The sequence below is a fragment of the Aotus nancymaae genome, unplaced genomic scaffold, assembly GCF_030222135.1.
Source record: "Aotus nancymaae isolate 86718 unplaced genomic scaffold, 86718_ANA_hifiasm-v0.15.2.pri h1tg000057l, whole genome shotgun sequence".
In the NCBI taxonomy this organism is placed as follows: domain Eukaryota; kingdom Metazoa; phylum Chordata; class Mammalia; order Primates; family Aotidae; genus Aotus; species Aotus nancymaae.
In genome coordinates this window covers 10,383,172-10,408,545 of record NW_026988471.1, presented here as the reverse complement: position 1 = coordinate 10,408,545, position 25,374 = coordinate 10,383,172, and the positions used below count along the sequence as shown (strand labels likewise).

Sequence of the window (25,374 nt, the reverse complement as noted above, 5' to 3'; positions counted from 1 at the left end):
TGTCAAAGTGACTGACTTATTTTTTTTTATTGTTTTATTCAGTGATTTTGAATATTTTCACAGAGTTGTGCAGTCATCACCACTACTTAATTTTAGGACATTTTTCTCACCCTCCAAAGAAGCCCTGAACCAATTAGCATTTATTCCAATTCCCCCTGACCCCCACCCCTGTACTACTAGTCTACTTTCTGTCTTTATGGATTTGTCTATTCTGAAAGGTTCCTATAAATGAGATCACATAACATGTATATATGTCTTTTGTGATATCTTTCACCTAGCCTAATCTTTTAACATTCATTCATTCATGTTATAGCATGTATCAACACTTAATTTCTTATTATAGTTAAATAGTATTCTGTTACATGGTTGTACCACACTTTGTTCATTCATCACTTAGTGGACATTTGTGGTGTTTCTCCTTTTTGACTATATATGAATAATGCTGCTTTGAGTATTCTTTCATAAGGATTTTGGTACATATGTTCACACATTTCTTTTAGGGATCTACATTGCAGTGAAATTAATGAGTCATCGGATATACCTATAATTAATTTCATTGTATTATTTCAGTTTTCTAAATCTCGGCTCTTATTTTTAAATGACTATTCAATATTTAGTTATATTAATGCCTCCATAGTTTGTTACTATATTTTTGTTAGAAATAGCTCTTTTCATTTTTGTTATATAAATTAATCACAGTAATAGGTCAAATCTTGGACCTATCTGTATTTCTTAGAAGTATATTCTTAATGTGATTTCTGAATTCAATAGATGAATATTGACATATTTTTAAAACTTTTATTCTTTTGCAGGTAGAGAGGGCTTTGTCTTTTTTAAGCCATTTATATATCCAGTTTGCTGTGTTTTTCTAGTGTTCTTATTTTTATGGCAAATGCTTCCTTGCTTTCCTTTGTAGTTTTATGACCCAAATGTGTACCCCTAAACACCTTAGTTTAGTTTTGGCATTTAAAAAAAATTTAAATTCAGGTATATCTTTTAAATCTCTCAATGTGGAGAGTTTCCCTCTTTCATTTTCTTTTGTCCCCGGGTGGAAGAAACCTGGATTTTGCTGATTTCTTCTTGTGGTGTAGTTTAACATGTTTCTCTCTCACTTGGATTTTGTAAATTGGTTGTTAGATATAGAGGCTTGATCAAAGTCAGTGTTGACTGTGGAAGGGGATGGTGTGGGACTACTTCATAGGCCAGGTTCATAGGCCATCTATAAGAAGGCTAATGTCCAGTTTTCTGGTTAACCAGCTATTTGTGCTCAGTGTCTTGATATATCATTTACTAAGGGTTGTAAAATGATGATACCTCAGTTCAATCATTCCTCCTTGCTTATAGTGACTGGAATACTTCTGTGAAGAAAAATATTTCTGTTTACTTGTTAGTTACTCAGGGGTGCAGTTCACACTGGAAGGACAGGATAAATGCTTTATTCTTTGGTTGTATTTACCAGTTTTCAAAATAAGAGTGACTAGTTTTGGGGGAGAATCAGTTTGAACTCATGGACTTAAAACTTGTTTGATGTGTTTCAGTCCTTTCAACATTTTATTGATGCTCAAATTATTATATCTTTCGCCAGTGGGATCAGAATGAGATTGGCTTCTGAAACCTTTAATGAAGCCTTAATAGTCTTTTATAGCTTGCTTGCAATGTGATGTAACAGGATGCTCCTGTCTTACACATTTGCTGCTCTTGATGTGGAATTAACTGTGCTTACAGTTCTGTCTTCTATACATACATGTGTGAGTTTTTCTTTAGAATAGATTCCTACCATTGGGATTGCTAGGTCAGGTGGTATGCACATTTGACATTTTGATTGGTAGCACCAGATTGCCTTGTTAAAAAACTTTTTTAGAAGTTTACATTATCTTTGTACAGTAGATGTTCTCTCTCACCATATTTTTAGCAAATACTTGATATTGTAGCTATTTTAAATTCTTACTAGTTGCATGCTTGAGAAATAAGGTGTTACTGTGTTAAGTTGTACTTCCTTGATTACTTAAGAGATTCAGCATATTTCGTATGCTTATTAATAATTTATGTTCCTTATACATTAAGCCTAAAAATATAATTTAGACAGGTGTGGTGGCTCACGCCTGTAATCCCAGCACTTTGGGAGGCTGAGGCGGGCAGATCACAAGGTCAAGAGATCGAGACCATCCTGGCCAACATGGTAAAACCCCGTCTCTACTAAAAATGCAAAAATTAGCCGAGCATGTTGGCGTGCGCCTGTAGTCCCAGCTCCTCAGGAGGCTGAGGCCGGGGAATCGCTTGAACCCAGGAGGCAGAGGTTGCAGTGAGCCAAGATTGCGCCACTGCACTCCAGCCTGGTGACAGAGTGAGACTCTGTCTCAAAATAATATTAATAATTTATAATTTTTATACATTAAGCAATGTATAAGATAAATTTCATTACTAATGTATAAGGAACATAATAAATGAGTAAGCAAATGAAATATGCTAATTTGTTATAGTGCACCGAAAAAGATTTCAGAGTAGTGTAAAATTTGAAGTAAATGATATTTGCAATAATGTGATTTTTTAAAATGAGATACTGAATTTGACTTACGAAAATTTTGTTAAGTAGTTTTGCTTCTGTGCGCATAGTGAGATTTGACATTTAATTTTTTTTTTTTTTTTTTTTTTGAGACAGAGTCTTGCTCTGTCGCCAGGCTGGAGTGCAGTGGCACGATCTCGGCTCACTGCAACCTCCACCTCCCGGATTCAAGCAGTTCCCCTGCCTTAGCCTCCTGAGTACCTAGGACTACAGGCGCCACCATGCCTGGCTAATATTTTTTGTATTTTAGTAAACATGGGAGTTTCACCATGTTGGAATGGTCTAGATCTCCTGACCTTGCCATCCATCCACCTTGGCCTCTCAAAGTGCCGGGATTGGCCGCGCGCGGTGGCTCACGCCTATAATCCTAGCACTTTGGGAGGCCAAGACGGGTGGATCATGAGGTCAAGAGATCGAGACCATCCTGGTCAACATGGTGAAACCCCATCTCTACTAAAAATACAAAAAATTAGCTGGGCATGGTGGCGCACGCCTGTAGTCCCAGCTACTCGGGAGGCTGAGGCAGGAGAATTGCCTGAACCCAGGAGATGGAGGTTGCGGTGAGCTGAGATCACGCCATTGCACTACAGCCTGGGTAACAAGAGCGAAACTCCATCTCAAAAAAAAAAGTGCCGGGATTACAGGCATTAGCCACTGCACCCGCCCGATTTACTTTTAATTTAATTATTTAAACATGGGCTTTTGGTTTTCTTATTATGGAAAGACTAATAGACATAATAGGGAAGCATACTACTTTTTTATGTGCTTTGGTATGGTTTATATAAAATATAAACCATTTCATGAGGCTTGAATGAACTTGCTTTCAAAGTTTTCAAGAAAAACATTCTTTTTTTTTAAAGAGTCAGGGCTCACTCTGTTGCCCAGGCTGCATTTAGCACAGTGACAAGATCATAGCTCACTGTACCCTCAAAACCCTGGACAGAAACGATCCTCTCACGTCGGTCTCCCAAGTAGCTGGTACTGTAAGCATTTACCACCATGCCATGGCTCATTTGTTATAAAGACCGGGATCTCACTATGTTTCCTATGCTGATTTCGAACTCCTGGCCTCAAGCATTCCTCCCACCTCTGCTTACCAAAGCCCTGGGATTATAGATATGAGCCACTGCACCCAGCCTGTTGATACATTTTTCTGTTTTAAAAATGTATTATGATAAATTTCAAACATATCCCAAAGTAGAAAAGAAAGTATATTGAATCCCCATGTACAGTTCACTCAGCTTCACAATTACCAGCCATGGCCAGTCTCATTTCAGTTACACCAGGAATTGCAAACATTTTTTGGTAAAGGGCCAGATGGTAAATATTTTAGGCTTTGCAACCCTAGGAGGCAAAGTTGAACACATTATGTAAGTATTTATATAATGAGAAAACAAAATTCTACTCAATCTTTGTTGGTGAAAATCAAAAGGTAATAAATACAGTTTTAAAAATACAAGTCTACCAATGACAAGAATGAAATTCTTTTTTTGGATTCGATAGCATTTTGCTCATCTGGGGTCCACAATTAGTATTTCCTGTCATCAAAATTAAGTGCAAATACTCATCTGCTAATGCTGGTGTATACAAATATTTTACATATTCATCTTTGAAAATGTCCTTTCACACAACTAAGTATTGCCAAATACTGTTATTATCCACTAACATATGATTGGTTTTCATCATAGACTTAATTTTTTTTAAGTTTTAGATTTATAAAAAAAATTGAGCAGAGTATAAAGTTCCTATCTGTCCCCAATAGTTTTCCCTGTTACTAATATCTTACAAATATATGAATGAAACAATATTGATAGATTATTATTAACTAAAGTCTTTATTCACATTTTTTTAGTTTTTATCTGATGTTCTTTAGTTGCTTTAGTTTTACCTAATGTTTCAGGATCCCATCCAGAATACCACATTACATTTAGTTATCGTGTCTTCCTAGGCTCTTCTTGGCTGTGACAATTTCTCACACTTTCCTTGTTTTTGATGACCTTGACAGTTTTGAGGAGTATATGAATTATAGGATGTGGATGCTCCTCTATTGGAATTTGTCTGATGTTTTTCTTATGTAGTAGACTAGGGTTATGGGTTTTTGGGAGAAAGATTGTAAAGTGCCATTTTCATGCTGTCTTATCAGGAGTACATACTAATACATTATTTATGACTTAATGTTGACTTCAAGCATATAATTTTGACTTAACATATTTTTTACTTGGAGAAGACACTTTCAGAAAATTTAAAAATTTTTCTTTTGTTAGTTTCAGGTTAATCATTTCCAATAGAAGGTTAGGTAGAAGAAGCTCCTTGTTTGCAAAGTTTAAATAGATTTTGAAATATGGTATTTCCTTTGCACTTACATTTGGGCCAAAAATGCTGCTTCAAAATGAGGAAATTAACATTGATACATTACTGATTAATATTCAGATCCCATTCATGTTTTCACCAGTTGTTCCAATAATACCTTTTATAGCAGGAGGATCCAGTTTCAAACTGTATCACATTTATTTTCTTTCAGTTTTGAACATTTCCATAGTCTTACCTTGACTTACCCTTTTTGGCTGTATTATCCCCCACTAGGCTGCCCCTTTGCTTGGATGTCCTTTGGACTCTTCTTGTGTTACCAACCACAGGTTCTTAGGCTCCTATGCACTGGAAAATGAAACGAGGCAAGAAGGTGTCCCAGACAAGGCTTTATTCATAGCTGATGCTGGAACACAAGGGAGACAGCACTGGAGCAAGAGTTTTCCAGCTGGCTCCCTGAAGACAGGTCTTTTTGGTGTTTTAGGAACCATGGTGACATAAATAAGCATGAGATATGTGAATGTCATTACATGTGCAGGGTGGAGCACAAGGTGTGCAGGCGCAGTGGGAAATCTTGTTAGTACACACATGGCATGATTTTTAAAAATAGTGAATAAGCCTCTCCCTGGATGGGGAGTTTAGTATCAGAAGGAGGCAAGGTGTAAAGATTAGCCATTCTTCTGGTCTTATGCACATATGGGCGATAGGATTAACTCCCTGGGGTAAGGTTTAAGGTGGGATGCTGTGTATTTTTGTTTCTTTAAGATCTTGCAATCACTGAGTATGGCGCCTTGATAAGATTTAGTGTGGGATCCTGCTTATCTTAGTTTCCTCAAGTTCCAGCCATCAACTGGAAGGAAAAACTGCGTTTGTCAAGGTGAGGGTAGAGTCCTGTCCCTACTGTGTCTCACTTGGACTTTGGTATCCCATGGCACCTGTCCTTACATGTGAATGGTCCTCCTTCCCTTTCTGAGCTCTGATACCCTCTGTGTGGCTTGGCTTCTGACTCCTTTTATAGTATGTTTTAATGAATAGTAATTCATGATTTTAGTGCCATAAAAGTTTAATCAAACTTTTATGGTTAATGGCCTTTTGTGTTCATTAAAATTTGTTCCTACCTTGAGATCATAATGATACTCTGCTATGTTACCTTTCTGACTTTTATTTTTTCCCTGTTAGTCTGTCCTATCATAGTCCATTAGGGCTTCTAAAACAAAATATCATAAACCAAGTAGCTTATAAACAAAAGACATTATTTCCCAAAGTTCTGGTTGCTGGGAAGTCCAAGATCAAGGTGCTGGCAGATTTGTTGCCTGGTGAGAATCTGCTTTATCATATATGGCACCTTGTTCCTGTGTTCTCACATGGTAGAAGGGGGTGAGTGAGCTCCCTTGGGCCTATTTTATAAGGGCAGTAAACCCATTTATGAGGGCTGAGTTCATGTTATGCTAACAAGGTGACTCAAATGGCCTCCATGACCTACTCATTTTCCCAGAAGCCCCTTCTAATACTGTCCCCTTAGGATGATGGTTTTATCATACCGTCATTAAGATTTCATATGAATTTTGAGGGAACACAAAATATTCAGACCATAGCACGTACGATCAGCCCAGAATTGATTTTTTAATTAAGATTTCATATGAATTTTGAGGGAACACAAAATATTCAGACCGTAGCACCTATAATCAGCCCAGAATTGATACTTAAGGATTAAATTTCATTTGTTTCCATATGGATATTCAGTTGTTCCAATATTACATACTGACAAAGCTTTCTGTTCCCCACTGGTGTATGTTAACTTTTTATATTGTCATTGATTTATCCATATGTGCATAGGTCTGTTTTGGGGCTCTGTGTCTCACTGAGTTGTTTATCTGTTCTTGCCACCAGTAACACATTGCTTTAATTAGCTTGGTTTACCTTGCTTGGTATTTATTGGAGCTTCTTAGAATTATGGGTTTATGGAGTTCATCAAACTTGGAGGTAGTTTGGCCATTATTTCTTTAAATGTTTTTTCTGTCTCAGCTCCTGTCTCCTAAACCCCTGTCCCCTTTCTCAGACTTACACATGTGTAATCTGCTTGATGTTGTCCGATAAGTAACTGGTACTCTTTTTCACACCAGTCTTTTTTTCTTTCATACTTCATTTTGTATAGTTTTTTGCTATGTCCTAAAGTTCATGGATCTTTTCTTCTGCAGTATCTATTCTATTTGACTTCTTTGACTCAACAAAATTGTTTTGAGATTCATCCATGATGCATATAAATATTTCATTCCTTTTTATTTTATTCCTTTTTATTATATCCTTATAGGGAGTTGTGACGATTATTTATCTATGCCTATATTAATGGACATTCAGGTTTTTTCCATTTTTTCTCTCTCCCTCTCTTTTTTGTTTTTGAGACGGAGTTTTGTTCTTTTGCCCAGGCTGGAGTGAAGTGGCACAATCTTGGCTCACTGCAAACCTCTGCCCCCTGGGTTCAAGCGATTCTCCTGCCTCAGCCTCCCGAGTAGCTGGGATTACAGGAGCCCGGCACCACATCTGGCTAATTTTTTGTATTTTTAGTAGAGACGGGATTTCACCATGTTGGCCAGGCTGGTCCCAAACTCCTGACCTCAGGTGATCCACCCACCTCAGCCTCCCAAAGTGCTAGGATTACTAGCATGAGCCACTGCACCCAGCCCCATTTTTTTCTCTCTTATAAATAAAATAAGAATTACTGCCTTTATTCTGATGGAAAATATGTGTAGTATCTCTTTTTTGTTGTTCTAGTTGCTATATTTACCATTTTAACATGCACATTTAAGTTTTCAAAATTAATTTTATTGAGTATGTGTAGTAACTATACAACTTTATTGAGGTATACAACTTTTTATACCTTTGTAATACTACTTTATCATAGAACTTCATTGAGGTCTTATTTCCATACCATAAAATTCATCTGTGTTAAGTGTATGATTTAGTGAGTTTTAGGATATGTACAACATTATGCAACCATCACTACTGTCTGATTTTAGAGCATTTCCACCATCCCAAAGCGGTTAGTTGTAGCCTTTATTGACATTTCCTGTTACCCTCTAAGCCCCAGGCAACCATTAATGTGCTTTCTGTCCCTGTAGATTTGCTTTTTCTAGGCATGTCATATAAATGGAATCATACAATATGTTGTCTTTTGCATCTGGCACTTTTCCTTAGCATACTGTTTTCAAGGTTCATCCACACTGTAACATTTGTTATACTTCATTCCTTTTTAGTGCTGAGTGGTATTCCATTGTATGGTGTGGTATAATAAATAATATATCTAGTCTTTGTTACTATTTCTGGCACAGAGCTTCAAAAGCCCTGGAATTTCCTGACTGACAGGAGTGTCTTTGTTATACCAATGAGGTGACTCAGGTGGCCTCCTGATAGCTTCAGGTTGAGGGCTGACCACTACAAAAGACCAAACACATGATTAGAAGGCTAAGGCTTTCAGCTGCCAGACCTCCTGGGAGAGGGAGAAGGCGTTGTCGGGAGAGTAGAGATTGAGTTTAATCATTTGGCCAGTGATTTAATCAATAATGTCTATGTAATAGGGTCCCCATAGAAACTCTGGATATTGACACTCAGTGGAGCTTCCTGGTTGGTGAACACATTGATGATCTGGTGCCAGGAGAGTGATGCACTTTCATTCCACAGAAAGAGGGTGCAGAAGCTCTGTAATCTCTTCCAGACTTTGTCCGGTGTATATCCTTTGTAATAAAACTGTAATCGTAAATATAGCACTATCCTGAGTTCTGTGAGTTACCCTAGTAAATTGTTAAGCCTGAGGAGGTTGTGGGAACTCCTGAATTTGTAGCCAGTAAGTCCAAAATAGAGGGAACCTGGGGATCCCCAGAGTGCAGTTGACTTCTGAAGTGAGGGAAATTTTGTGGAAGACTTAGCTCTTCACTTGTGGGATCTCATGCCCATAAGCCTTGATGGTTAACGTTCAAATTGTATTGCAGAACACCCAGTTTGGGTGTAAACAGTATAGAGATGTACTCTATTTTGTTTGTTCATTTACCAGTTGATGGACATTTGAATTGCTTCCACTTTTTGGCCATTACGACAAGTGAATAATGATGATATGAATATTTACTTATTAGTCTTTGGTGGATATATTTCATTTCTTTTAGATAGATACATAGGTGTGAAATCCTTGATTGTCTACTACATTTATGTTTAACTTTGTAAGAAATTATCAGACTGGTTTCCAAAGTGGTTGTGCCATTTTGCATTCTTACCAACACTTAATATTTTCTCTTTTTTAGTATAGCTATTCTGATGGGTGTTAAGTGGTATGTCATTGTGGTTTTAGTGTGCATTTCCCTAATGACTAATGCTATATATATCACTTGTAAATATTTCCTCCCGACCTGTGGCTCATCTTCTCGTTTTATTAATAGTATCTTTTCAAGCCAGAAAATTTTTATTTTGATAAAATACTATGTATCAGTTTTTTATTTTGTCAGTTGTGTATTTGGTGTTATATCTAAGAAACCTTGCCTAATCTAAGGCCATGAAGATATTCTCCTGTGTTGTTCTAAGGTTTTTGTAGTTTTAACTCTTAAATTTAGGCCTGTAATTCATTCTGTGTTAATTGTTGCCTATGGTGTGAGGTAAGGGTCTAAAAATATTTACCTTTTTGACTGTAGCTATCTAGTTGTTCACACTTTTTTAAAATTTTTTCCCCTCAATTGCCCTGGCACCTTTGTCAAAAAAAGTTTTCATTTCTGGATTCTCAGTTCTGTACAGTAGTGTTCAGTTGACCTATACATCTTTTTATATGCCATTAGTCATATTTCACTTTGTTGCACAGGCTGGTGTAGAGTGGTCCAATTATAGCTCACTGTAAGCCTCAAACTCTTGGGCTCAAGTGATCCTCCCACCTCAGCCTCCCAAGTAGCCAAGACTACAGGTATACACCACTCCTGGCTAATTTTTAAAATTTGTGTACGGACATAGTCTTACTTTATTGCCCAGGCTGGTCTCGAATTCCTGGCCTCAAGTCATCCTCCCACTTGGGCCTCCCCAAGTGTTGGGATTACCGGTGAGAACCACCGTGCCTGGCCAGTATTGTCTTGATTATTGTAATTTTGTAGTAAGTTTTGTAATAATGTAAGTCCTCCTGCTTTGTTCTAGTTCCAGATTGTTTTGGCTTTTCTGAGTCTTTTGCATTTCCAAATAAATTTTAGGACCTGTTTGTTGGTTTCTGTAAAAGATCCACTGGGATTGAGGTGGAGATTGCACTGATCAGTCTGGGGAGAGTTGCCATTTTGATAATATTGATTCTTCCAATCCATGTACATGAGGTGGTCTCTTCATTTATTTGCATATTTCCTGTAATCATTTAAGCACATTATACACCAACAGATGAATACACACACACACACTTTCTCTCTCTTTCTCAATTTGGTAACACCCCCACATAACCCCCCGCTCTCTATTTGGTAACCAGCCTTATCATGCTTTCCTATTTCTTCCTTCTCTGCATCCTGATGCCTTCTATTTTTAAATTATGTCTCACATAATCCTCTTACTTGGATTTATTCTTTTTCTGCCCCGCCCACCCCACCCCAACCCCCGCCAGAGTCTAAATCTTTCACCCAGGTTGGAGTGCAGTGGCACAATCTCAGCTCACTGCAACCTCTGCTTGCCAAGTTTCAGCAGTTCTCCCACCTCAGCCTCCTGATTAGCTGGAATTACAGGCATGCACCACCACGCCTGGCTCATTTTTGTAATTTTAGTAGAGATGGGGGTTTTGCCAAGTTAGCCAGGCTGATCTCGAATTTCTGACCTCAGGGGATCTGCCTGCCTCTGCCTTCCAAAGTGCTGGGATTACAGGCATGAGCCACTGCACCCAGCTGTGTTTCATTTTGTCAAACTATAGTCTTGAATAATTTTTTTGAAAATGGTCTGTTATTTATAAAATTTCATTTCGTCATCTCATTTGTTTTCTTGTCTGCCATATTCTAGAATCAAAATTATTTTCCCTCAAAACTTTGAAGATATAGCTGTGTTGCCTTTTATATTCAGTATGTTGGCTGAGAGGTTTGTTGAAAATATGATTTTATGTTTTTGTATATATGACATTTTTTGGAAACAGGATTTTTCTCTTGGATTTCTGAAAATTTAGCCCTAGCTGTGTAAAGTCTCTGTTCATGTAGAGATTTTCTTGATCTTAGATATTTAACTTTACTCATTTCTAGAAATTTTTGTTTATTCCTTTGTCGTTCTAGTCTGTACTCTCTCTAGAACTGCTTTTAGGTAGACATTGCTCTGTATTTCATCTCTTACTCCTTCAGTGTATTCAGAGAATGTTCATTTTCTCAATTTTCTAACTCTAATCTGTTCATCTATCATCAGTCATATAGTAAATTCTTAGACCTCAGGGTTTTTTTCTGTCCTCATATCAGCCTAATGTTTAATTGATGTGACATCACCCACACACGCACACACACACTTTTTTTTTTTTTTTTTTGGAGACAGTTTTCCTCTTGTTGCCCAGGCTGGAGTGCAATGGAGGGATCTTGGCTCACCGCAACCTCTGCCTCCCGGGTTTAAGTGATTCTCCTGCCTCACTCAACCTCCCAAGTTCCTGGGATTACAGGCACACGCCAACATGCCCTGCTAATTGTTTGTATTTTTAGTAGAGACAGGGTTTCACCATGTTGGCCAGGCTGGTCTCTAACTCCTGACCTCAGGTGATCCACCTGCTCAGCCTCCCAAATTGCTGGGATTGCAGGTGTGAGCCACTGCAGCTGGCCAATTTTACATATTTAAAGCTGTCTTCGGTTTGTCTTACTAAACATTTTCTCGAATATTAATTTTGTTTCTCAAATTGCCATTTCTCTATTTCATGATGTTGGTTTTTCTCAGAGATTAATTCTTAGTTTTATCTTTTTCCTGTTTGTATGTGGAAGACTTTTGTGTTTGCATTGCTTGTTTCTGGGAGGGTTGTGACATGTTGTTTGGTAGAATGTACACGTAGGTTTTCTTCTGACATTGTGGTTTCTCTGTCTTTTTGGGGGGCCAATAGCAACCTGGATTGGTATCTTCTTTCTCTGGTCCCAGTGCTACTGCTATAGTCTCAGTACACAGAGTGTCTCTTGTTTATCATGAACAAGGTAATGGGGAAGGGGAGAGAAGAGTTAACCCTGTTCCAAATATAGCTACTAGTGACTCATTCTTTCCATTGATGAGGCTTATTACCTCTTCTTGTATCCATTGAATCTAGTATTTCTAGAATTTTAAATTGCTCCTACCTCCTCAGCTCTTCTTTGTGTGAGTTATGTGCAGTAGTTCATCTAGTTTTCAGAAAGTTATTTTCTTTAAACTATAGTGAATTCTTCCGTCATTCTTTCACCTTTTATGTTCCTTGTTCCTATTCTGTTTCTTTTTTTAAATATTTCTATTTAAATAGTTTCTCCTGTATTGTGTTCTCCATGAGGGGAAATATTCATTTATGCTTGAATGAGGTACCCATATAAAAATTTTTTCTGATACTGTTTTTCTATTACATATGCTCAAGTCTAAAATAAAAGATCTCATAAATTTTAACTTAGTTTTGGTTGCAAAATAGTTTGCCTTTTTCAATAGTAATAATAACTTTTTAAATTTTTGTTCTGATTATGGTTTTGGGTTTGGGTTTTAAAAAATGTTTTCTTTTCCTTTTATTTTCCAGCTCTTTTATGCCTTTCAAGATGATAGGTATCTGTACATGGTAATGGAGTACATGCCTGGTGGAGACCTTGTAAACCTCATGAGTAATTATGATGTGCCTGAAAAATGGGCCAAATTTTACACTGCTGAAGTTGTTCTTGCTCTGGATGCAATACACTCCATGGGTTTAATACACAGAGATGTGAAGCCTGACAACATGCTCTTGGATAAACATGGACATCTAAAATTAGCAGATTTTGGCACATGTATGAAGATGGATGAAGTAAGTAAGCAATTTTTTTTAAATGCCAGTGTTTTGAGGGACAAAAATAAATGAAATACATTAAATCGCATCTTCATAGTTTTGAGCAAAGGTAAATTTAGTTTTCATAACTGTATAACAACCCAAACAAGATAAAACCAATTTAAAACTTTTTTTTAGCAGTCATTTATGTAGCTATAGAGTACTCACCAAGAAAAATAAAAACTTAGCTAACTTAGTTATCTTCCTCATAGACTGTAGACAAGCATTTGCTACTAATCAGAATTGGTTCATGTGTATAATCTAGGTGAAGGAGGACAGAAAATCTAAATTAAGTTAAATGGGTATTTCCACTACCATTGTTGTTTCTGCTTTTTTTTTTTTCTTTAAAAGAGGAGGTAAAAGTAAGTAAAGAAATTTATCTTACCACCTCCTGCTCATTCCCTCTGCATCAGCCATGCAGAATAAATGTGGGAACATTATCTATTGTGATGCTTTTCTTGTTGATCAATTCATATGATGATTAATAGGTTCAGTGGCATTAACCTTGTAGTTAATTATGATATTGATTTATTTTGGTTGTAAAATTTATATCTTACCCTTTTCTCTGTAAGTGTGCAGTAATTCTTGATGGAGAGGGTTTGGGTTTTATTTCCTTTGTATTCCTTTGTTGGACCTAGGAGGTGACTTACAAATGTTAATATATATTGACAGCAAACTGTATTTCATCTTTTGTATGTTTTTCATAACTTTCCAGTATGCTTATAAAGCTAATCCTATTTCTTGGTAGTTACCTAGTCAAATGTTTCTTTCGAGTTAAGATAATTTTCTCTCTACCTCTTAACTTACTCATGTCACCTGTATGACACTCACTTTTATTAATGATTCTACCTTTATCAGCATTCCGGCTTCTTCCAAGCTCATCTCAGATTTTACCGTGGCTTTAAGGTTCTTTCTAATAATCCTAACCGGACTGATCATTCTTTAATGTCATAATGTCCATAATTTCCTCACATAGTCAGAATTTGTGCTATACTTTATAGGCCATTTCTCTCCATCTTAATCTACCCAGCTAAAACTTAACATCTCTTTACATTTTTGGTCTTCTTGATAGAGTCTGTTATTATGTTCTGCAACCAGTAATCGATGTAATTTAATAGGTAGAGTTTTTTATTGTACCCAAAGCTCCCTCTTGTGGTATTTGGTATAATGTAGTATGAAATGATTAACAGTGAAAATTACCTTTAATGAAAATGAAGTATGAAATAATTTCCTAATAGAATGCTCAACTCGTTTATGCCTGATACACATAATAGAAGATGTTTTGTGCTGTACTTCCATGAATGTATTTGGATTTTCATTAAATCAAAAACTTTTGGGGCTGGGGTGCAGAGAAATAAATCATATCACATGTTTTTAGGGAGGATAAGGGTGGTTAAGGAGAGAAAGGTGTAGAGTAGGAGAATATGGGGAACAGGATAGAATATGGTACCTACAGAATAATTGTATAAGCATGTAAGCAAATACTAAAATCAGCTATTGAAATACTTAAATTGTCTCTTTACAAGGCAAAATTATGGCCTAATTTTGTTTACTATTTTTTACATTTATTGTTTCTAATAAATTTTTAAAATATGGACTTCTTCAAGAATTTGCATGTTATGCTTGTGCAGAGGCCATGCCTCTGTATCTTCTCTGTATCGTTCTAATTTTAGTATATGTGCTGCCGAAGTCAGCACTGTTTACTGTTTTTAAACTCAGGTACAGACAGTTGAGTTGATTATATTCCTTGGTTCATAGTTTATTGTCATAAGTAGTCAACACAAAGGCCTCATCTTGTTTTCATTTTATATTTTCCTCCCTTCTCTCTTTCCTCTCCCTAATAGATAGCTACTATATGTTTACCATATGCTTTTGCAGAGTATTAGTGTAGTGTGCACATATGTTCTTAGTTGGTATAAACGGTGTCTTGCTATAGATGTCATTTTGTTTACGTTTGTTACTCAACATGATTTTTATGTCTCTCCCTGATAAATGTCAGTTAGTTCATTGCTTCTTTCTGCTACTTTAGTATCTATCAATCAGTTTACCTTATTATCCCCTGGATGTTGAATTTCTAGGTCACCTCCAAATCCCTGCTAACAGCAAGACTGTCTTGAACATCTTTATTCATGTCCCATGTATATGCTGAGAAGGGATTCTCTAAGTATAAACATGGAAGTGAAACTACTCTATTAGAGGGTACATAAAGAATTGCCTGATCTCCAGAATGACTGTGAATGTTTGTAACTTCTTACTAGTAGTGCATGAGAGATCTTGTCTCCCCATATCCTTGCTAATACTTATTATTCAGTTCTCTAAGGGTTACCAGTTCCATTGATATACAGTAGTATATTTAAACAATTAAGTTTATCTTATTGGACTAAGTTAGCCAAGGAAAAAGTAAATAAATAAAAATTACATTAATCTTTTGTTGTTGTTGTTGTTATAGACAGGGTCTCCTCTATTGCCCAAGCTGGAGTGTTATGGTGTAATCATAGTTACTGTAGCCTGAAACCCCTGGGCTCAAGGATCCTCCCACTTTATCCTCCTCAGGCATTGCACCACCACACCTGGTTCATTTTTTAATGTTTCGTAGTGTGTTGCCAAGGCTGGTCTCAAACTCCTGGGCTCAAGTGATCCTCCTGCTTCAGCCTCTCAAAGTGCTGGGATTACAGATGTGAGGCACTGTGCCTGGCCAGTTATGTTAATTTTGTAACTAATGATGACAAACCTCTCTTCCTATATTTGTCAGCCATTTCTGTTTTGTGAATTACCTGTTTGTATCTTTTAACTCTTTTAAATTGGTTTCTTGTTCATGCACAGGGATTCCTTATGTAATTTAGATAGTGATTCCACAGATATTGCTGATAACATCTTCTAAGGTGTGTTACCCATGCATGCCTTCCTTTGTTTGAATAGAAATCCTTCATTCTGATGTAGTCAAAGATTTTTTTTAACAAGTACTGAGCTTTAAAAGTGTTGTTTTACCCCCAACCTCCATTCCTTAAGCAATACTAAGGATAATTATACAATGTTTGAAAACAAAAGAGTTTTTTATTAAAACTATAGTACATTGAATTTATAATTTTCTATTGGTTGTTAACATGAGTAGTGTTATTACAAGTTTAAGATTCAACACTTCCTTTGCCTTTGTTTGATTATTGTTACTATACTAAAGCCATTAGAAATGTCCATAGTTTTGGCCAGGCATGGTGGCTCACCCTGTAATCCCAGCACTTTGGGAGGCCAAGGTGGGCAGATTGCTTGAGGCTAGGAGTTCAAGACCAGCCTGGCAAACAAGGTGAACCCCTGTTTCTACTAAAAATACAAAAATTAGCCAGACATGATGGTGCATGCCCGTAATCCCAGCTCCTTGGGTGCCTGAGGCATGAGAATTGCTTGAGCCCAGGAGGCGGAGGTTGCAGTGAGCTGAGATTGCGCCAGGCCACTGCCTCCAGCCTGAGTGACAGAGCAAGACCCTGTCTCAAAAAAAAAATAAATAAATAAAAAGAAATGTCCATAGTTTCATTCTCATCCACTTACAGAAGGGATTAGCAAACTAGAACACAAGGGCCTGTGACTTGGTTTTATACAGCTTACATGCCAAAAATAATTTTTACATTTTTAAAAGATTGTTTAAAAGAAGAAGAAAAATGTGTGACAGAGACCCTGTGTGGCCTACAAAGCCAAAATATTTAGTCTCGCCCTTTACAGGAAAAATTAGCCAAAATTATCTATAATATAGACATACATGCACAAATTATATTCAGCTGTTTTGGCTTCCTATAAAATGTTATGCCATGGATAAAAGCAAAAATAAAATACAACTATAAACTTATAAGGACTAAAATAACTTGTCACTATCAGAATTAAGAGTAATGGTATCTTATTAAATTCTATAATTGATAAATCATATATTACACAACTTTCTGGATGCAGTTCTTCTATTACCCTTATTCTCTCAGTAAGAAAAAACTGATCTAAATGTGAGAATCACGTTGTAAGATACTTATGTGTAGATTTGTCTCAGTGAAAGCTGAGAGCTAACTGCTATATTGGGTTTACTCTTTGCCTGTCATGCATTTTATAGCAACCTTTACCACCTTTTAAGACTATATGTTAATATTTTAAATTACCTGAAGAGGCTGGGCATGGTGGCTCATGCCAGTAATCCCAGCACTTTGGGAGGCGGAGGTGGGTAGATCACCTGAGGTCAGGAGTTTAAGACCAGCCTGGCTAACATGGCAAAACCTTGTCTCTACTAAAAATACAAAAATTAGCTGGGCGTGGTGGCGCAGGCCTATAGTCTGACATAGATACTCAGGAGGCTGAGGCAGGAGAATCACTTGAACCTGGGAGGCGGAGGTTGCAGTCAGTTGAGATGGTGCCATTACACTCCAGCATGGGTGACAGAGTGAGACTCCATCTCAAAAAAAAAAAAAAAATACCTGAAGATAGGATATGATTTTTATCCATTAATATTCTAGTGTATGCCGTTTGATTAAATAGAGGCTGTAATTTTTTAAAAGCTAACTGGTAGCTTTTTTTAAAGTAATTTTTTTAAAAAATATACACATTTTCAAAAGGTTTCTCAGATTATTTTAAATGTATCAGATTAAATATGTATTTGCTAAATGTATTTGATGTGTTATGGACAAAAATATCATAAATTGAGAGAATTTACTGAAAACACTGAATTTACTGGAAACAGAAGAATTTACCAGAAACAGAAGCTTTAGATGATTCTTTTAAAAAATTCCATTTACAGTTTTTATTTTCTACTTTTATAGGAAGCATTTCAGTTGTTTTTAGACTAACTCCAAGATTTTCAATTGACCAATTTTTTGTTTTCAGTTAGTTATCTCGATATATCATAGTTTTTGTCCATGATAACACATCAAATATATTTAGAAAATACACATTTAATCTGATGCATTTAAAATAAAATAATTTGAGAAAGCTTTTGAAAATGCATACCTGATTATCCTGCATTCCAGCTTAATACCCTTCAGTAGATTTCTGTCATCTACTGAATTAAGTTTGAACTCCTTAGCTTGTCACATAAAATTTCTTCTGATGATATGACCCCCTGCCTGCTTTTGTACCCTATTCTCTATCATTTGACAGTACTTTATGGCTTAGAAGTCTTGAGTTACATGTAGTTATTTCTGTACTATGATATATCATGATTCTTGGCCTATATATATGCTGTCTAATAATTTGCCTGGCAAGTTCCCATTCGTATTTTGAAACTCAGTCCACAGTTTGTCATCTTGTGAAAGCTCCTTAGGTTGGCTTCTTTGTCCTTTCCACATGCCCGCCTTGTGAGGCGTTTTCTTATTTTTTTGACACTGTACAATGTTCAAGATGTCTTATATTTTCTCTGTCTCAGCTCTGGAATCACCTGCTTCTCCAAGAAGCTCTGATTCTTTTTATTAAAGAAGGCATTTAGAAATCAGTAATTGGGTGCTAGATGTACTCATTGCTTCTAGACTGTCATTACTTCTAGACCTTGTCAGCTGACAGAGTTAGGGGGTATGTATTGTATATACTAAATGTACTAAACCATAAACCACATACACACATGTTTATATTTAATTTTGTGTATGTCTCTATATATAGCATATTAAAAATTAGGAGTTCATACTGATAACTCTGATTCAAGTCCAGCACCACTGGGTTTATTCTAGTCTCCTTTCTTTCTTTTTTATAGTTTCTTTCATGAACAGTAAAAACCTTGCATCTCATCATCTGAGTATATTTACGGATAATGCCCACTGTTGGGTGGGCAAAGGCTGGAAAGAAGGGAGTAATGATTAGTATGTGAATGTAGTTTACTATTAGTAACTACTATTGTATAGTAAATACTATTACTATTAGTAATTACTATATAGAGTATAATAGTTTATAACCAATAAAAATCTTTAGTCCTACCTAAGATTTATTCTGCAAGTGGTTATTCACACTGATGGGCAGCCTACTCTTCCAACCTTCATTGTGTGGAACTTTACATTTAGTTGATTTGGATTTCACTGCATTTTCTTGAACATGTTTATACCAGGTTCTTCCTGTTTCTTTATTTATGCTCTTTTTTTCCTATCTAGATTGTCATACTGCCCTCTCTCCTTTAAGCCCTAATTTATCTGTTCTTCACAGCCTAACTTTAGGCCAGTTCTTTCTTATCTTGCCCTTTCTTCTCCTTCCTCTGAACTTTTGAATGCTAAATAATTTTTCCTTTGGTTGCATGTGTTTGCGTGTGTATTTGTCTCCACTAGGGTGATTTTAGTAGCTAAGTCTCATATAATTTTTTACAAGTCTAATTTCTATGGATGTATGTGAAATAAGGAAATTTTCTTTAACCTAATAAGTGTCTATTAGTTTTTCCCCCAACAGAAGTCTAAACTACAGGACAGTCCATGATAAAAATTAATCGTATACTCTGCCTTTTGAAGTCAGGCACTGTCTTGTTCATCATTTGTCCTTTGTAATAATCCACACAAAGTATTACTCCCATAGGTTGCTCAATTACGTCCATAAAATTTATTTTTTAAATTTCTGTTCAAACTTAAATAGCTTTAATTCTCTATTTGCTGTATATGTGGGAAAATAAAACCATTGAGTTCTGCCAATTTGAGAATGAATGAAAAAATTTTTGAAATTAACTCCCCATGATAACATATTTTATAGCACTTAAATAAAAAGTGCTATAAAGTTACATAAATTAGGTTTACAAAATAGGTTCAACCTCCTTTTCTCAAAGTAGCCATAATACTTAGTATTTGGTAGTTTGTATAGCTTCCTTATGAGGAATGTGGGCAACACATTCTTTACTGGGCAGGTTAAGGAAATAAAGGGTACTTAAATTAATCTCTCAAATCATTGCAAGTTGAACAGAGCTAGAGGTGAAGAAATACCATTTAGCACTATGCTTCTCTAGTCATTTAATTCTGCAGCATGCAGACACACACACCCCTATAATGGTTATTGTGCTTCTCAAAAAGACATCAGAGAGGGATTATTTCGTTATCTACTGAAACTAAACACAGATAAGTGGTTTTAAAAAATCATCTTGCCAAATATATTGATATAACAGCTGCATATTTCTAAATGTATAGCTTTCAAACTTAAAAGATCTTTTAAATTTAAAAATTTGATCTATTTCTTTATTTTTCTTCTTGGTAATGTAAGATCCAATTCTTTATTCACCCTCCAAACTGGGGCCCTTTGTTATCTTAATTGTTTCGGTTTATTCTGGAAATATGAAAGCATCCTTTTCTCTAATGATTCTTTTTCCCAAGTCAGAGTCTTTAAGACCACATTTTATACTAATCTTATAACTACTTTATAGTGTAAGAAATAAGAAAAACAAAAATTGTTGATTTGCATGGAATCTCCATTTTACAACCTTTTTCTTCTTTCGTTGAGGAAACCTCCTATATTTTAGGGTTGACAGTTTATTTCTGATCTCCCATAATTTAGGCATTTTAATGCATTTTCCAATGTATTTATTCTTTGTATCCCAAAGTCATGTTAGCAGTGAAGTTCTGTTGGTAGCAATATGTAATCACTGTATACCTAGTAATAAATAGATTCATTGAATTTTAAGTGTGTGTTTTTACACTGATCTGTTTTTCTTTATCTTTCCTATTTATGCAGACAGGCATGGTACATTGTGATACAGCAGTTGGAACACCTGATTATATATCACCTGAGGTTCTGAAATCACAAGGGGGTGATGGTTACTATGGGCGAGAATGTGATTGGTGGTCTGTAGGTGTTTTCCTTTTTGAGATGCTAGTGGGTAAGTAAATATTTTAACTTCTTTTTTCAAAATTCTTCTTATAATACTTTAGTTCAGTCAAGAATTTGAGAATGTAAGGAAATTAATTGCCTGTGTCATAGGGAAGAATTGGATTTCTGGAAACTTGGAATTAGTAATATCTGATACAGGAGACTGTTAATTGGAAAATTAGTACCAAGCCTGATACTGGCATGGCGATTACATAGAGTAAGTAGAATATAAAAAGAATTAAAAACATATCACCAGGAAATAGTTCTCCGTAGACATTTTTGAATTAAGAAAATATTAGAACAAGAAGCAAGTTTACCACTTCAGTGGGCCTTCATTCTAAGATTTTCCTTCTTTCTTTTTTTTTTTTTAAGGCAGGGTCTTGCTCTGTTGCCTGGGCTGGAGTGCAGTAGCATGAACACAGCTCACTGCAGCCTTGACCTCTCCTAGGCTCAAGTAATCATCCCACTTTGCCTCCTGAGTAGCTAGGATTACAGACACATGCCACCAAACCTGGCTGATTTTTTTTTATCTTTTGTAGAGAGTGGTCTCATCATGTTGCCCAGGCTGGTCTCAAACCCCTGACTTCAAGTGATCCTCCCACCTCAGCCTCCCAAAGTGCTGGGATTTTAGGCATGAGCCACCATACCTAGCCCTCTAAGGTTTTCTTGATTAATCATATTTGTTATAATATTTAAATATAAGACTTAATATTTGTCCCTATAGTAGTAGAGAAATAAAAATCTCTTTAGTTTATGCAATTATATAATTGATTTTGTAAACTGTATTCCTTCTATTTACTACTTGCATATATATTTTGTTTGTAATTCTTGTGTAATAAATTATAAATATAGTGTTTACCATTTGATTATCAAGATAAACACATTTTATAATAACATTTCAGTTTTAGAAAACTCAGAGGCAAATTTAATTATTTCTTTTTTTTTTTAACCAAATCAAAATTTGAAAGGCTGAAGTTTTTCAAAACTTTCTTTACATCATAGATTTCATTCCTAAAGTTTCCCATTTCTAAGTACTAGGATCATAAAAATATTAATACCTTATGGCTAAGGAAGCCAGTGACTGAATTACTTGGCATGGGGATGAGGGTTGAAAATGTAGCTAAATCCACTTTCCAAGGCAAGTATGTCAAGGCTAAAAACATAATATGAAATTAATTAGAGTTAAAAATACACTTTTTGGAATTAGAGAATATATTTTCTAAAAGATGACCCTAAAAGAAATGGTAGTGTAAAACCTGTATGATAATAGATTATGGTTATTACTAGAAAATCAGAAATTTTTGGTAAATTGCAAATTTAAATAATAACTACTGTGGAACTTTTTTGTGACGTAAATTGCCTTCTCTTGGTAACCATCTTGTGTATGTATAGCATTGATCTTGTTATGTTTTGTTTCATGTCAAAGTATGACCTAACTTTATTTTGGACCTTTCAAAGTGAATCTCTTTGTACACATCATATGGTCCCATGTAGCTGTCTATTCTCCCACCTCTGGCCTGATCTGATGACGTTCTAGGTTATGTCTTGTAATCTTTTGAAAATAGAATATATTCTCTTTTTTTGCCTAGACACTCTTACTAGGGATTTACAAAATAAGGCACTTTAGAAGAAGTAATTTGGCTCATTTGATGAAGAGGCCATTTAAATTCTCATGACTGCCAGGCTGGGTGGTGCTAGCTCAGCTCCTCAAGGAGGCTGAGGCAGGAGGATCACTTGAGCTCAGATGTTCAAGGCCAGCCTGGGCAGCATATGAGATGCTGTGTCAAAAAAGTAGTAATTAAAAAAAAAATTAAAAAAAAATAAAGAAAATTAAAAAATAAATTAAAAAAATAAAAAATAAAATCTTGAATTCAAAGCTCCCCTCTGCCTTTCTTTGAACACAAACAAAAAATAACAACCTGGAGATAGTTTTTGAAGTTTTGGATTGGCTGATTTGGAAAAGTCAGGTTTTCATTAAAGTTACCTGTAGTGTAGGTGTGGCAGGGCCTATAACACTTGTGGATTTTGCTGAGTACTGGCCAATATGGTGCCTTCAACATTTGCCATCTTTATACTTGCTTCAGTGCATCTATCACAGTCATTAAGAACACTGCATGAGGAGACCATTCGTGCCCTCTTTTAACTCTGCCTATATGTCATTTTAAGTTAGTCACAGTCTGTCTCTCTGGGCCTGACTTCCTCTTATGTAAAATAATAGTGCTGGTTTAACTCTTGGAGCAGCCCTGTCCATCCTATCATGATGGGAAGTATTTATATCTGTGCTGTCTAGTGCGGTAACCACTGGTTACATTGAGCACTTAAAATGTGGCTAATATAACTAGGGAATTGTGTTTTTTATTTTATTTAATTCATTTTAACTTTAAATTGCCACCTATAGCTAGTGGCAACTGTGTTGTATAATGTAGCTCTAGAGAGTGATTTCAAAATGCTGATCCAGCTCAGGCATTAAAGGACTCTGGTCTGACCCCACATAGAAAATCTTTCTCTTGAACTATTCAGTAAAACATTTCCTTTCTTATGTTAAAAAAAAAAACTCATCAAATTTTGGAGTTATCATTGATTTTATTTTGCTTTTAAGGGATGAGAGATCATTGGTAGGTGTTACAATTTAAATGTATTCTTTGTTTTAAGAATATAACAGTATGTCTGTTGTTTTGACCAGGACTCTGTGCCCATAGAATATTTGTTCTTCCATGCATGTGACAAATTTGAACTTAACATATTTAAATATTAGATGAAAAGTGTTTCATTTGCATTCTCTGTTACACTCAGTATCTTCTTTCTTGAAATTTTAGGGGATACTCCATTTTACGCAGATTCACTTGTAGGAACATATAGCAAAATTATGGATCATAAGAATTCACTGTGTTTCCCTGAAGATGCAGAAATTTCTAAACATGCAAAGAATCTCATCTGTGCCTTCTTAACAGATAGGTAATGTACATTGAGTTTCTTTGTAGCGAAGCCCTTTTATAAGTTTAAATTTGTAGAAATAAAAGCATACCTAGCTTATTTACATATGAAATCAGTTTGCCTCTCATTATCCAAGTAGCATCTAATTCTGGGTTAGCCTTTTTCTAATGTTAAACCACATGTGTACAACTCATTTGTAATCTAACGCTAACCTTACCCCTCATGTCTAAAACGGAAAAAAATAGAACTTGGTAAAATAATGGATTTGAAAGAAATAAAACTTTTATATTGTTCACATTTTATCCTCCAAGCTGGTTAATCCATATTACTCTTATATAACTTTTGAGAGAATTTTGTGTAAATAAATATTCAATAGGTTATAATCTTAAAAACTATTTGTGTTAGACTTGGGAGTGCTTCCTTCCTAACTTTTTTAAATTTGCATTTGAATATGAGCAAGGCTATCTGGAAATTCTATACTTTTAAAAACAAAATAGGTGAACAAAGGTATGAAAACCTGCCTCAAAAAGAGAAGCTAGAAAACTATTTTATTTCTCTTCCTTGGTTACTCCATTCAATTTTTTTCTAATGTCCCATTTTATATTTGTGATAGTAGTCATCCTGTCAAAGGACCAACATATACAAGAGACTGCTCACACCCTTGTCCAAACTTACACATCAGCTCTGTGATCTTGGGGAAATTATTTTTACTTTTTTGGGAAATAATTTTACTCATCCATAAAACAGTGGGCTCAAAATACATAATGAAGGGCACTTCTGGCTTGATTATGCCAAGATTCCTCATTGTTTGTTAACTTGTTACAAGCATTACTGCAGTGACTATCCTCACACATTCATCTTTGCATACTTTTTATAGATTAAATCTTAAAAGATGGAATTCTGGGATACGCATTTTAAAATTGGGTGATGTTACAAAGTTGATCCCCAGAGAAATTATATCAAAATGTATTTCCATTAATAAAATTGTTTTCCCCTCATCAAACTGAATGTTATAAAACATTTTTCCTTTTTTTCATCAAAGAGGATCATTATTTTTATCTATTAATCATTTGTAGAATGAAACTTTAATACCTGTCAGTTACATGGTTGATAAGCAGTCAGTGCTGATAAACTCAAAGTAAAATGGAAATGATGATTTATATATTAAGACCTGGAGATCAGGAGATGTTATCTTTGAAAAGGAGGAGAGATGCCTCTTTCTAGAGGATAGAGTGGAAGAAGAACAAAGCCTATATAATGTTTGATGTGGGAACTGAGCAGGATTGGTAGGGATGGTCATAATTTGTGCTGGATGATAAATTGTACCATAGGGTACACCTGTTTTATGTTAATGAAAGGAGTGTTATGAAAGATTTGATTTAGTAGTTATTGGATGGGGGTGTGCAGTCTAAGGAATGATTGTAGATGGAAAACATATTTTGAAAATAAGTTAATGCCATAAATAATGGCTAGGAGCAGTTCCCTTTAAGGTCTACAGGTTTTCCTATTTATGTTAAACATAGCTCCAGGGCCATGTATAACACAAATGCTCTCTATTTCCATACACTCTTCATTGAAGACTCATAGGGTCAAAGAATGAAATTCTTTGTGACATTTTCCGTATATGCAGAATAACTTTAATATACATGTAGAGAGATAATATATCAAAATAAATATGAATAGCTCCAAACATAACATGTGAATTCTTTTTAGGAAATGGAGAGATTTTTTAAACAATATTTCTATTAGAGAAGTTTTGAATAACTCTTCTCTGCCATAAGTTAGACTATGT

The 25,374-nt window shown here is 35.5% G+C and overlaps 1 protein-coding gene and 1 non-coding gene across 2 annotated transcripts in view; one reads left to right on the top strand and one right to left on the bottom strand.

The window, feature by feature from the left end:
• ROCK2 (Rho associated coiled-coil containing protein kinase 2) overlaps positions 1-25,374 on the top strand; it is a 151,440-nt gene that overhangs the window by 87,417 nt on the left and 38,649 nt on the right. The window contains exons 5-7 of the mRNA XM_012438823.3: positions 12,576-12,836; positions 20,514-20,658; positions 23,465-23,603. Coding sequence (XP_012294246.2) covers positions 12,576-12,836; positions 20,514-20,658; positions 23,465-23,603 — 545 coding nt within the window. The remainder of the gene's footprint in view (positions 1-12,575; positions 12,837-20,513; positions 20,659-23,464; positions 23,604-25,374) is intronic.
• On the bottom strand, positions 14,444-14,554 carry LOC135269770 (U6 spliceosomal RNA). The gene has a single exon (XR_010338031.1). It is a non-coding gene; the product is annotated as a U6 spliceosomal RNA (small nuclear RNA).